This window comes from Macrobrachium rosenbergii, chromosome 36 (assembly GCF_040412425.1).
Source record: "Macrobrachium rosenbergii isolate ZJJX-2024 chromosome 36, ASM4041242v1, whole genome shotgun sequence".
In the NCBI taxonomy this organism is placed as follows: Eukaryota; Metazoa; Arthropoda; class Malacostraca; order Decapoda; family Palaemonidae; genus Macrobrachium; species Macrobrachium rosenbergii.
The window spans coordinates 9,043,114-9,058,308 of record NC_089776.1 but is presented as its reverse complement, the minus strand read 5'-3'; the positions used below and the strand labels follow the sequence as shown (position 1 = coordinate 9,058,308).

At 35.7% G+C, this 15,195-nt stretch overlaps 1 protein-coding gene across 1 annotated transcript in view; it reads left to right on the top strand.

Annotated features, from left to right (window-relative positions):
* The window catches only part of LOC136856603 (PAX3- and PAX7-binding protein 1), a 41,397-nt gene extending 26,447 nt beyond the window's left edge, over positions 1-14,950 (top strand). Inside the window, exons 9-15 of the mRNA XM_067134533.1 lie at positions 2,190-2,313; positions 5,039-5,212; positions 6,259-6,427; positions 8,260-8,456; positions 11,346-11,541; positions 12,586-12,805; positions 14,492-14,950. Coding sequence (XP_066990634.1) covers positions 2,190-2,313; positions 5,039-5,212; positions 6,259-6,427; positions 8,260-8,456; positions 11,346-11,541; positions 12,586-12,805; positions 14,492-14,692 — 1,281 coding nt within the window. The 3' untranslated portion in view covers positions 14,693-14,950. The remainder of the gene's footprint in view (positions 1-2,189; positions 2,314-5,038; positions 5,213-6,258; positions 6,428-8,259; positions 8,457-11,345; positions 11,542-12,585; positions 12,806-14,491) is intronic.
* The last annotated feature ends 245 nt before the right edge of the window (positions 14,951-15,195 follow it).

Genomic DNA, 15,195 nt, shown 5'->3' with positions numbered 1-15,195 from the left:
CAGGAATGCAAAAAAAACATTGAGTAGATTATTGGAATAGCCATAAATAAATCAAAAGCTAATAGAAGAGCCAGTGGGGCCAGCAGTAGAAATTTGGAGCATCACATGAATTGCTGGTAGTTTAGTGGAATACTTAAAGATTAAGTAGTAGATTGCTAAAAGGGTGGAATGCCAGAAGAATAGTTGACCAATATGGATCACACCATCTAAATGGCAACACTGAAATAACTGCGGTCATCCGTGTCAGGGAAGGTTCGTCTGAAAAGAATCTTGCAACAAGGAAAGGAAGTTGAAAGTGAGCAGAATGGCCGTTTGATTAACTTTCCTTTTTAGGGGGGACTTCAATTTCCAATGCTAGTTTCCACTTTTAAGTCATTTTCTTCACATTACTGAATAACTTAGTAGTTCCAGTGCCAGATAATCAGACTAAACATTCATAAATAAAATTAGATCCTCAGAAGCCATCATGAGTAGATTATTAAAAATATATTTCAATTTAATGTAACTAGAGACAGATTAATTGTGCCTAAAACATCATTAAATACTATACATTCATGCAGCATAATGTACATCAAGAAAAAAGCCAAAGTTTTAGTTATAAAGAGAGACATGATTTATGAAAGAGCCACAGGAAAAATGAGTTGAATATTTACCATGTTTGACACATGATTATTAAAACACTTACTCAAAATAATGTATGAAGATCTAACTCATGAAAGACAGGCCCCAGTGGCACATTCTGTTGTTCCTGAAGGCCTTATTCTTCTGTGCAAACCTCAACTGTAATGTTTTAAATGTTATTTAAGCTTAGTTGTGTAAACAGTTAAATTTCTCAAGTGCTGGTTGAAGTTTTTTTATTATTATTATTATTATTATTATGAAATTTTTTATTATTATTATTATGACAGTATGGTATCGTCAGAGAAAAGTTGCAAGAGAATCAACAAAAGACAAAATGTTCTAAATACAGTCTGCCATACAATATATGCTATGTACAGTCATCCACTCTGAACTGGAGCGTGAAGCTCTGTAGGTAATGAGTTTTTTATTCACTTAATATGCTGCAGTTCAGCACAACCAGATCACTGAATCAGAAATCTAAACTCTAGGGTATGACATAAATGATTCACTTACAGATGAGGAAGATTATACTTTATTTAGCAAATTGTAACTCCTTGTAATTTTAATAATAAAGCAAATTGAAATGGAGAGTTTGGCAAAATATAATTGGTACCCGTTTCCACCATTTGATATGTTTTTCTTAAATGAGAATTGATGTTGGATATACATAGTGTATTTTTTTCTGTAAAGTGTACTAATACACATATGTTTATAAGGTGCTCTCTCTGTCTGTGCAAAATCAATTTGTAAAATACCCATGGATTCAACTAGGATAACTGATTAGGGGCGTAGTTAAACAGTGGTATCATTCTGCAAAGGATATTAGGTACAAAATGCTACCAATTGCTGTTAAACTAGTAAAAATGTGTTTTCAAAGCCAGGTATTATTAATGCATTATCTCTATCCCCAGGATATTTTATTTACAGATGAGTTATTTGAAATACAGAGAAATCTGTGTTTACTGTAACAACATTTTTAATCAGTTAACATAATTTGGGACAATGTTCAGTGTTGGATTTTTTTATCCATGTTCTTTTAAGTGTAAAGTATATGGCCATAGAAGGAAGAGAAAAATTATGATTGCTTATCATTTGCAGTGTGTTCTTTAGACATTTAAAAAGTGGTTATATTTTGAATTTGTAAGTGATGGCAAACTTTTTAATTAAGAAAGTTTTGTTGAATTAGGAAGCATGTAAAAAATGGTATCAGTAGAAACAGTTCTTCCCCCATTGAAATCAGTTTTGGTAATACTACGGCTTTTTTTTTTAATTGAAAATGTGGAATAAACAGAATTCTTCATCTTGGATCAATCAGTTTTTTGTGATGATATTTTTAATGATTATCTGTATCTTGAAATACAAAGCCTTTTTGTTTTGTTTAGTTGATTTCAGGTTGAAATTTTAATGTGCCGTTAGGGTGTATTCTGAAATCTAAACATCCCAGGGTGTTTAATTTTCAGAAATTTGTAACCTTATTGAGTAACATTTTCTTTGCAGACTGCTACATCGTAGGTAATGCAGTTTAATCTAAAAAAGGATAACTAATAACAGTGTTTTTCTCTCGGTAGGTACCACTGATTCAGGCCTTGCAAGAGCAGGTGTACATTCTGTATCGTCAGCGTGCGCAGAAATTGGTGCAGCGTCGCCGTTTGGATGTTAGGGACCAAAATGATGAATTTTCACCATTTGCAGGTTTGTGGTTGATAATTGTTCAAGATAATTTGTAAGCCTTGGGAGTACTTTTGGTAAAAAAAAAAAAAGCAATAATTTTTTATGGATCTTGAAAAGAATGGTAGTATAATATTTGAATGATTTTTGTCACTTAACAGCCCAATTATTGTGAGCATTACTTTTGAATAACTTTTTGACACCTAACAGCCCAATTATTGTGGCTTTCTCTAATTTTTTATTTTTCAATTAATATTGACAAAATCAAATCCTTTCCACTGAGATGTGTAAGTTTACATTTGGTCTTAGTAAAAGCCTTGCAACAAGTGTGGGTTCATTAAGTATCAGTAGTAATCAACTGTTTTCTCCATTATGCCTTGATCAGATAGTTCTTATGTTAAATTTAACATTTTGTAACTAGAGATGAAAAATTATTTCATGAAAACTATGAGTGCCCTTTGAATTATGTTTAATACCTTCATTAGTTGTTATCCAGTTAGTTGTTATGACAGTCTATTTTGTGCTCGAGAGTGATGAGAAACTATTTATTCTCTTCTAATCAAAAGGTCTTTAGATTAAATGGATATCATTCTTCTACATCGTGTGATTTGTTCAGGAGCATTAGGAAGCAACTTAGTAACTATTATTGGTAAAATTAATTATTGGAATACAAGATTGTGACACTTTGTTCTTCAAAAATTTACAAAATATTTTATTCTTAAGTATAGGTATAGGACATGATGTCAGAACTGAATAAGCTGATAGTGTGGAACCAGCAGTGGTTACATAATGACCATAACGTATACCTTGGAAGGAGAGGCTATTTATCACTAAAATAACTCCATGATTTTATCGTTCAGTCTGAAAGGAAGAGGGCAAGTTTTGAGCTACAGACCAGTAGCACATGACACCATTTTGTACATTTTTTCGTAGCATGATGTCCAACTTATTTGTAAGTTGAATAGTTAAGAGGGCTATATGTTAGTGAAGACTAATAGAATTAGGTAAAGAATGCTGCACATAGTGTTTGGTACACCAGACGCAGTGGAGCCAATGTGTGGTACACTCTGTGGCCATCAGATGTGGTGGAGCCAACTTACTACTGCTATTAATGGTGAAGATTAATTCTTAATGAATCTTACTGGAATGCAGTCCAAGTTGGATGTTTTGCTGTTCTTCAGGAAACCAAACTGTGTGGCAGGTATGACAGTAAGTATAACAACTGCTTGGACGAAGTGTTGGACCACAGATAAATAAAAGTTTCCCATTAGCAGACAGCAGATATTTACAATGTGTAAATAAGGGCGTACGACTCTATACAGCATGCACATTTGCAGTGACAAGGAAAATGCTATAGATTTTGTAAAGGTAATATTCATGACAGAAATATGATAGGAAGGACATTACAAATAAGTTGATAATGTGTGGTGTACAGTAGTTGGAAGACAGAATGGGTTCTCAAAGTCGAGGTGATTTGAACATATGAAGAGAGGGGATGAGGAACAGTTAATCAGTAAAGTAATGGATATGGAAGTAGCGCGGCAAAGACCAATGAGAGATGAAGACCTAGACCAGAAGGGAATTCAGACAGAAAGCAAACAGGACAAGTGGTGAGAACACATTTTACTCCAAATCCCCAAAGGAAAAATATTGATACTGTTGATCAGGGAAGCATGGTCCTGGCCCTTGAAGCTGAATTTTTCAGGCAGTTCATAAGTTTTCAAGGGAGAAAATCACAGAAACAGAACTATGGAGGAGATCAAGTTGATTAACTAGAGCTAAGCATAAGGACTTTTATATAGCAGGATGTGCTGTGGATCCTTTGAGGTAGGAGAGGAGAAATTTTGGACTGAAAAATTTTTCGTGGTAAAAAGACTAAACATTTTTCTCATTTGGAGCCTAGGTCTGGGAATTAGATGTCTTTCCAATATGACAAGACTTACAGCAAAGAAGAAAAGCATGCTTTCATAAATGGAGTTTTTCACGCAAGGCAGGCTGTGGCTGTCGCTGACTTAACTAGAAAAACAAAATTGACATATTGCAGTTATCCAAGAACAGAAATTATTTCTCAAAAATAAATTGTTAAAAAAAAATGACAAATTTATCAAATTTTTTTGTTGTTTTGAAATAGTACAATGATTTTCATTCCCAGTGATGCATATATTATTGCTATTATGCCTGATATTGCCTGAAAACAGGAAAAATAGGCCAAATTTTTATGATTGTGTATTTTAAATGGGTTTAGTGATAATTTTCTTTGAACTGTCCTTATTTTTGGGGCAGATGGGTTATGCTATCGATTGTAAATATAGTTATAATTGTTTTATTTTTTTTCTTATGGTGATGTCATTTGATATCTTTGGCATCTCAAGGGATGAAATTTGAATGTCATTGGAATTTCAAAGGGTTAATTGATGTTAAACCATAGTAATTATTGTACAGTACATTTCTTTTGCACAGCCTTGGTAAATGATGTACATTACATGTTTATAGTTGAATGTGCTGTGTGCTGCCAGCTCCAATTTTAAAAATTTTTATTCTAAGAATGCAAATTGAGTCTTTGTCATAATTGTCTTCATTCTGTTTGATGCCTTACAAAATTTGCTTATATTTTTCAGAAGTAATTCATAAACAGAATTTTCATTCCTTTTAAAGTTTTACTTCATTTATAATTTCAGCAATAACCTTATGATTTTCCTACACATCTTCAGTAATAAATCACGTCCAATATTTTCTCAATCTACATTAGGTAAGGCTGCAAAAGGGGATGAATACCGGATACGCAGAGCAGCCGAACGAGAGGGCCGGCGTACTCGAAGACGAAGAGAAAGAGAAAAGAGAGGTGATGTCAGCCATCACAATGGAATGTCAACGGATGACGAAGAGTCCCATTCCGAGATTCAGGTCATACAGACTGAGCTTGGTAAGTGGATGATACAGTTTGTGTCAGTAAGATTCTACCTCTCGTAAACTTTCTGGTTGCAACTTTGTCCCAGGGCGTTACAAGGCCTTACATTTAAGTTTAGTCTCACTAGAATGATTGTAGATTTGGAGATCAGTGTGTACCATTCTGGAAATAAAATTGAATGAAAGTGAAAAGGCTGGGAGAAATTGCTTATGAATTGCTACGAGTCTAATTTTATTTTGCATGTGTGCATTTTCATTGAATGCATTACATTCTTAACTTCCATGTAAGTCAAAAATAGTGGTAGACTCTGACCTGAAATAAATTGTGACGGTATTGTTGAATGAAAACGCTGATCATAAAACATAAATAGTACAGATGTGAAAAACAGAATCAAAACAGAACTGGGAATGTTCTCAGTTAGACAGTTTGACCTCGTGTAGCAAGATTTCTTTTAAAAAAAAATTTGTTAATTTTGTAACTTTTTGTTTATATTTACTTTGTCGTTTAATTTTTACTAGGTAAAATCCTACCCCTTATATGACTTGTCATCAGGCCCAATGTTTCTTGGTTCATGTACTCACTTTCCCTCTTTTATCATATTCTTCTATCCATTGTACCTATTTGAGTCTCACAACATAAATATTGAGCTGCTAAATTCATATCATTAAGAAAGTACAGTATATTCTTCTAGGTGTTAGAGCATTGGCATCATTAGCCAAGGAATGTGAAGTAAAATCTTTTTAGAAGAGAAGCATTAAATCTAGAACTCCTTTTCAACAGAAATTTGTTACATTAGAGAATGTTTATGTATTTTTCATTCCTACAACTTAAAACATAATGTTACATCTTTTTCTTCAAAGCCAATAATTTTCCATGTAAGTTGTCACCCTAAAAACAAACGTTTAGATATCATTTTGTCATCATGGTGCTTGCAACAACTGTAACTCAAAAAGTTTACTGATGTGGAGGCTCTCTTGATTGTGGTACAGTATTATGCCTAAGATTTTATTCTCATACCTTTTTCTGTAATTATTAACTGTCCAACTTTCCTCTGATCCCAGAGCATATAGCTGCAGAGGCTCGTAAGATGTTTGAAGATGTTGAAGAGGACTTTTCTCAGTTGAAGAGAATCATGGCAAGATTTGAAGAGTGGAGAAATAAAGATGGCCCCACATATAGAGATGCCTATGTGTCTCTAAATCTACCTAAAATGTTTGCCCCATATATAAGGTATGGTGTATTCCACTATTTTGATGTCATTCTTATTGTCGTTTCATATTTTGTAAGAGGTACAGTCCTCTAATTGACTTGAAAGTATAAGACAATCTCACAAATACATTTCATTGGCTCTGGTAACACTGATGACCAACATAGGGTAGTTAGTTAGGGATCCATCTGGATTAGGAAACCCTCCTTCTCATGCTGACTTTGTGATTTTTGCCAGGTCATCATGGTTTGACTATTGATGTTAATTATCAACCTTGAAATTATTTTCTTGCTTTTTCATTTCCATATGTGTGGTAGGGGTTAATTACATTTAATCCTCAGTTATGTGACTTTTATGAAGTTGATTTTGATTTATTGTACATACTGATGATGTATCTTTGGTGGTGAATTTATTTGTATTCTGAGTTAATATGGAAAGTGGCATTTTCTATAATAGTTTTAGGTTCCCTTGATGGAAACAATCATGCTGGCTGCATTTCAAGTAATGAAGTCCTGTGCCCCAAGGATTAGTGCAAAGTTGTTTTGGTACCTCTTCAGTCTCAAGGGTCAGAGAATGTGAATGTTATTAGATGTTAGGTGGAATATCCCTATACATCCCAAGGTGAGAGGCAAGGGGCATATGCATGATTATGAGCCTGTGTCAGGAAAATGCAATATAAATCAGTTTGGCAAGAAGCATCAGGTAATACCATCAGAATGGTTGCTTCAACTTAATGTGCAGAGGATTGTGCAGGACATCAAGGACTCTACATATTGACTTTTTCACTGCCTCCCTCAATAACAGACTGCCTGTCTAATGTTTGTGGTATTCAGTTCTGCATCATGTGGGGTAGATGCCCATTACACATTTAGACTAATTTGGAGTAATACACTTCTCCCCAGTACATTCTTGATGAAAGTGCTTGGAGCATGTTTTCATCAAGTAATCAGCTGAGGGTAACTTGTCATATTGAAATGACATCAGTTAGAATGTATACCTACATTTTCCGTTTTAACAGACCTTAACAGAGGACTCTGATTTGACACCCATATGACTAAAGTTATCCCCTGTTGTCATTCCTACCATGAAGTTGACTCTGTTTCCACCTAGCCATGTAATTGCCTTCATCAAGGTTATGTAATTGGTTTCATCAAAAGATCTTGTTCCACTTTGCCTTTCATCTCTTAGTGGCAGACATCTTTATTTGTTCAAAGGAAAATAAGTTTTCTGAAACAGATTGTACTGGTTAAGGCTTGTCAGGTCTTTACAGATCCTGATCTAGACTAGGCGTATTCTTGGTACATTTGCCTCTCTTCATACTGCTGCTGTTGAAAGTGCCCCTCCAGAGTTGAACCTCGCTTGTTTACTTTTCTTGTTGCAATTTTCTTTTATGAGATTTCATAGGAGGCAATGAAGGGGATGTTCTCTGTGCTGATCTGAATCCTCAGATGGATGCTTCTAAGGCCCCTGAACAGGCTACCATCTACATTGTGCCTTGCATGATACATAGAAGACTTTTAAGGGTTCTTTTCAGTGTTCCTCAAGGTCTTAGCTGTATTACTCTGTCTTGTACTTTTCTTTTGTTCCCTTTGGTGTCTTCCCTAGCTGTTTAACATCTTTGCAAATTTTTTACTGAAATTTTCATCTTTCTGAAGAATGAATCCTTTGAGCAAGGCCTCTAGGAGTCAGGTGTTGAAAAATTTTTTATTTTTTCATATTAAGCATTTAATGACAACTGCCCAAGCCATCTGGATTAATGTCAAGAGTATTGGGAAGTTAATTTAACTTATGAGATCCTTTTTTTTTTATTATGCTATTGATAATTTTCATTGAATTATATTTTTGTTCTTAACAGGTTGCAGATGCTCTTGTGGAACCCCTTAATGCGTGACAGCGATGGATTAGAAATTGAGCGGATGAAGTGGTTCAACCTTTTGATCCTTTTTGGTGTTGGGGAAGCAGGAGATGAGGATCCACAGAAGTTAAGGGAAGATCCTGACTGTAGACTTGTATCACATCTAGTAGAAAAAGTAGTGTTGGTCAAACTCAAAGGTGAGCTGTGGGACTTTCATTTTTCATACTATTAAAACATGCCTGTTTTATTACTCTTCAAAAGAGTAGAGTTTGTGCTTGTTTTAGTTACAGGTTGTGTTAAGATTTCTTTTACATCTTCTGATTGTTTATTGAATGTAAAATTGATATTCCTTGACATGAGGATTTTATCGAAGCTAAGAAACCCTAAGTTTTATAAATACCAGAAATTTTTTTAGCTTCTTTTTATATTCTAACCCATCACTTATGTATGGCCATATTCATGGTCTTTGAATGACCCAGGAACTGCACACTTTTTGTCTAGCAGAAAAAAGACGAATGGTGGTAGCTTGGCACATGCACCAGCTTGAGCCTCAGGTACCCATCAATCACCTGCCTTATATTCTCTGAAGTCTAAAAGGTGCCTAGGAGCCTGCCACAACTGAAGGTCCTCCAAGACATTGTCCAAGGCCACAACTGGATAATCATCTGGTTGAGAGTGACTTTTGGGAATAAGTTTCTTATTGGAGACAAGTTCCCAGTTTGAGATTGTCACATCTTAGTTGGAGGGTGAGCTCCATGTTGGATTTTTAAATACATGATCTTGGCATGTCAGAAGAATGAGGGCTGATTCCATTCGTATGTCCCTACCAAGGTACATACTTGTTCCAGTTGATATGAAGTTCTAAGCATGGGCAGACTTAGAACAGGAGACAAATTTTGCAGATTTGCCAGATACAGCCCTCACAACCAGTTGTCCAAGTACAGTAACCCCTTGTTTAACTGCACTAGCAGGTCGAAAGGGGCTAAGGTTAGTTCCAAAGTGTGGCTATGAGAACAGTGGATAGCCCAGACCAGATAAAGATATCCCAAAATCATAGTGCCTTGCCTCCAGAAAATTTAAGTAAAAGCCCATCTACTGGAATCAGTCATATGAGTGATTGCCATGGCTGCATCTAGAGCTCCAGTCTAGGTGTTGGTACTGTTAAACATCTAGGCAACTGTGCAGTCACTGTCTGTTGCCATGGGTGATTTCCTGGAGTGGGAATGTCTACTACTGCTGTCTGAAGCCTAGATAGTTGAGCTTTCACAATCTTTGTCATTGTTCGAACTGCAGTTGTAAATTTGACCTTAAGACGACAAGTGTGCCTGGCTTGTGGCTGGAATGTCTTCTGCTGCTGGCACCTCTTTCCTCCTTAGGTGATGAAAAAGATGATAGAGAATCCCATTATTCCTTCAAAATACTATGAAATGGCTGGGTGTTTACCTCTGCCTGAACTGTGACCGGGTTCAGCCTGTTTGAAGAGCAATTATTTTGATGGCTAGAACCCAGAAGCAGAATATATTTAAGCCTGGCCTGGAACATAGATGTTTGAGTAATAAAATGTCTGTTGCTGCTACTTCAACGAACAAAATGAAGAGAACTGGTGCACCATCAACAGGAAAAATAAGTATCCAGCAGTGAAAACATCTGGCTGGGTAGCTGACAAACTTGCTGATAAGTGGATGGGCTGGCCTGCACTTTTCTTTTGACTGTTACCAGTGAAGAGGAAGATACTACTGTTAGCCTGGAAACTGAAGCTGAAGTTTCTGAAATGCAAAAGCAGTCGTATCTGTGACAGCATTCCTTGTCTGTCTCATTTAGGACATCCCCTTGTAATAAAGTTATCACTAATTAGGCAACCAGTCTTGGCATGTCTCAAAGATGAGCCTAGGCTAGCACACCTGTGTGCAACAGCTGCTACACAACAGATGAAGGTTCCAGTCTAGGATTGACATTCAGACTTCGAAAGGTTTCCTGGGAAACCAGTGCTGAGGGATCTTACAGAAAAGTATGGGCTAATCAGTAAAACACAATGCATTTAACATCATATCCACAAGCTGAGCACTGCTAGAATACAAAGACAAGAGTTAACTTAGTGTAAACAGTAGCATTGTAACTGGTAATAAATTAATAGTAAGGGCAAGATTATTAACATATAACAGGCAAGTAATGCAACACAATTACGAAGAAATGTAACGTCATAATTGAAGTATACGTGAGTGAGGGTTAGTGATATAAAAGGCCCATTGCCTCAGAAAACCCTAGTGAATGTTGATGACTTGCATATCAGTGCTTGGGCCCAGAATACAAAAGGTAAGAAATGATGAGATACAATCTTACCTTGGCACTCAATACAGATGAACTAAACCTAAATGAACATACATAAAAATCCAGGAACTTTTGCTGTTATTGTGTGGCACAAAATGTTATTTCTAGAAAACACTAAGGATAATTATTTACAAAGGGCTCCTGAAAATTAAAGACCTGGCAACTCAGGAGAGATTACATCAGCCAAAGAGCACAATTTGTAAAGGTGCTTGACTATAAGAATAAACATTAAGGTTCAACCAACAAAGTGAAAGGAAAAAATAATGAAAGAGAGGGGAAATAATATTATTGAGTTTAGAGTAATCCTCCATTAGGGAGTTTTGCTCAACTGGTAACAGCATTTTTGATACAATAAGTGAGAGAGGTGATTGATGGGGCTGAGGTTCCAGATGGCATATTTTGTATGCTGAACTACTACTATGTACGAGTGACCAGGGTTTTTGAAGAAACCTGGTATTCATTGTGTGTCCTGACTTGAAGTTAAATAATAAATAGTTTAATTAATTTACTATGAAAGTTTATAGTCACAGGATACCAGCAATTTTCTTGTGTTAAATGTTAAATGATTAATTTACTATGAAAGTTTATAGTCACAGGATTGTTGGCAATTTTCTTTGTTTAGAGTACTAGAAGCATTCTCATGAAAGCTGTAGTGTACAAGATATGCATTACCTTTTTAATTATGACATGCAAGTAATTCCCCCTCATAATCTAACCATCCTTTAATACTTTCTCATAGACTATGATTTTTATTTCAGAAATTGTTGGTTGTTGGTGGGATCCATTGTCACATGTACAAACTGTAAGATTAGTTAATATGGTAAGACATTACACTAGTGCCTACCCCACGTTAAGTCCAAGCTCCAAACAGCTGAAGGAACTTACACATGCTATCATAGCAAAAATCCGAGATGCCATTGATAATGATATTTTCATACCCATGTTTCCAAAATCGTAAGTGTTTACTTTTTTAACCCAAAGTTCTTTTACTAATGTAGTATAAGTAGGAATTTTCATACTTTTATCTTTTATAAAAGCATTATTTTCAGATTTACAGTAATTATTTCTTACCAGAAATAGTAGTTGGGGATGATGATGATGGCAGACATAGTATATTTCAACATTATGGAAATGTATATTGTGTATATTTATTACTGTCTGCGCTGAAACTAGTGAAAACGGGCATTGCAGCAAATTCAGATTCTTGTGGGTTCCTAAGAGAGTACACAAGTGATCATTGTATCATATGGCTGTTAATTAGATTAAAAACAAAAATACCTTTTTTAACTGTTCTGAGGGAATGGCCTGTTGTCATGGTTGACACAGCATATTATTTTATCAAGAGGTTAAAGATAAACACATCATTTCATTCATTTGTAAAGATTGTCAATACAGATGAGTGACCAGTCTTTGCATTAATGGAATGATTGCAACCCATGTATTTATTTGTCAGTATAGATGAGTGACTAGTCTTTGCATTGATGGAATGATTGCAAACTATGTATCAATCATTTTTTGTAGAACTTGTAGGGTTGATTACCGTATTGTATGCCAGACTAAAATGTTTTCATGAACAAACTGTTGCTTTCACAGCAAATTTCTTAAAAGTAGTATTGGCAACTAAAATTTTAACAGGAATTTTTTCATGAAAGTTCTCTAAAGGTACTAGCCATAAGGGGTTGTTATAAATTTTTGAATATGCGGGATCTCTGCTGTTATGTGTTGAAGGAAATGAGGAGACTAGTAGTGCAGTAAATCCAAGATTACTGAAATCCATTATAATGAATAAATGAAAGATTTGTGGTAATTATGAACATGCTAGTCATAAGTTAAATCGGATTAATGTATTTTTTAGTTCATAGAAGAATTGGATATCTATCTTGTTGAGGAATAATTAAGGTAGAAAAATTGTTTTACCATTTTAAGAGAGAAAAACATTGAATTTATATTTTATACACCGTCAACTGTTATGCTTAAAATTTCCGTTTGTTTACATAGGGTCTACGACAACAAGAACTCTGGTGTGAGTTTGTTCTTCCAACGACAGTTTTGGGTGGCATGGAAACTTTTGAGTTCGACACTGATGTGGCACAATGTTCTAAGTGACTCCGTTATCCACGAATTGGCAGTCCGTTCTCTACTTAACCTCTACTTATTACCAGCCCTTAATTTAGCATCTGAAATCAACCCTTCTGATTCACTGGATAAATGTAGAAATGTAAGTATATAGCATTTGTCTTTGCTTTTTCTCAATGTGATAGGTTAAAGCATCCTAAGCGTATCATGTTATTTCAGTGATAAAGTGGTTGTTAAAGCAGCAGACAGGATAGTGGACTTCACCTTTTCCAGACTTTCATCAAACAAGGGAGAGTTTCAAAGTTTTTTGGTGTTGAGAAGAATACAGGCCACCTTCTTCCCCCTGCAAGTTCACAAACCTGTGGGCAAGTCTGGTCTGAAAAACACATGACTACAGGTTGAAGTAGGGTGGGCTTACACTTAGGCCTCTCCGAGTAAGGTTGAGGTGGTGTTGATACAAAACTGATGATCAGAAATCTCCTTTACCCAATGTGTGGTTTTCTTAAAGGATCTGTAAAGGGCATTGCAATCAAGCCTTCAGAGGCAGCTACACTGTCAACATTAGAGTAGGCCTTTGAGAAGAGGCTTAGGCAAGTTTCCAGCAGTTTTCTTCCTCAGGAAATGGTCATGAGTCTAACCCAAAGGGAGGCAAGGGGAAGAGTGATGGACAGGATATTGAAATCAAGAATCTTCCTCTTCTGTTGGTGCTAGTTGGGGTTGCTTGTCATGTCACTGAGCAATGTGGTTGTGAAGGAGCAGTTTCTCTCATAGTCTGATACCATTTCCTTCTTACTTTCCAAGATGGCCCAAATCTCTCACACTATCTACAGAAGTGTTTGCAATACTGGAAAAGGACTTTTGGAAGTTGAAAGTCATAGAAAACACTCTCCATGCCTCCATAGTCATCATCCTGGTAGGGAAGGCAACTGGAGAATGATCATTAAGCGTTTCCCTCAAAAGGTGTTCAGTTGTCAAACTTCTTTCACAATGGACACCCTGCTTTCCATGGAATTTCGAAAACTTTGTGCTTTCTATAAATCTCGAGGATGCAGGATGCACACCCATGCAGCAAAATTCTTGAAAGTGCCTTTTCTTCATATGCAGCTGGACAGTATATCGTCCATTCAAAGCAATTTGCTTTCGTCTGTTTTGTTGACTGCCCCTCAAGTCTTCATGCTGGTGCTGTTTGTGCCCATCCATTCAATCATACAGTAAGGTATCTTGATGACTGGTTGATCCCATATCCTTTGAGTTTGGGATTGACTTCTCACCTTTTTGCAAAGTACCATGTACATGTTGATCGATACAGGAACAGGAAGAGTCTGTCTCATAGGTACTTTAGTCGACAGTTTTGTAGGGATCAATGCAATTTGGCGAAAACTGCTTGGTCATACGTGTCACCTACAGAGAAACATGTTTCCGGGTGTGTCCACATAAGTTCCCTTTAGTTTCAGCACTGGTCATTGGTACAATCCTTCAACACTTCTGCAATGATAAAAATTTGTTGTAAAATTTTAAGCCAAAAAAGAGGTTGACTGTAGTTGAACTTCATTGTTCTTACATTTCTGCCTTTATCTACATGCACAATTATTTTTAATTAAAAAAATTCATGAACACATTCATGCAAGCATCCTTTGTGCTAATAGTCACATTATAAAACTGCATTATCAGTGGATCAGTTTAAAATGTTTTTAGAGGATTATCTACATTCATGCTTCAGGAACATTTTAGCCATGTAGTTAGAATCTTGATAGTATTTCTTTGCAAATTTAGTATTTCTCTAAAGTTAATTTTTACAGTAATTCAAAATTCATTCTTACTCCATCAGGTAATTAATGCCCTACCTCGTGCTTGGGTAAAAAGCGAAGGCACCCACGTGTTTCTTGGCCGTTTGGAAGACTTCTTGTTGAAGCTGTCAGAAAAATTAGACCCGACTAACCATTCAGCTGCCCTGAAAGAGGTGTGCGATCTTCTAAAATCAATAGGTGCTGTGAAGCAAGCGGAGAAGATAGTTTACAAGTACCTGTAATTATTAGTGTGTGTAGCAGAATGGTAATGTTAATTTATTGTAATAAAAAAAATGACATTGTTTACCCACTTCTGTTCCTAAAAGATTATTTTACCCCTGAACATACACATATACAGATATTACTTCTTGACAGTACTTTGGAAAGCTGAGATATGTACTATATTGTACTCTTCTAAAGAGTAACCACAGTCCTATTATTTTTTGTAGAAAAACTTTTTATATCACCTTTACATGGAAATTAAATGTTTCATACACTAAGGTGGATTTTTTAATCTCCTTATTGCATTTCAGTAATTTGTAAATCAAGATTTATTAAAAGACTCACTAAACTGATGATCCAATCTCCAGAGGACAGCACTATCGGGATATATACCAAAATACTTCCAAAAAGTTCTAAAATCTATTGTACCTAGTAACTTTAATTTCAATTACTGTAATATGCATCAATCATATGAGTAGTGACTAACTTGTAATGTATTGGAAGTGTTTTAGCTTAAATCCTG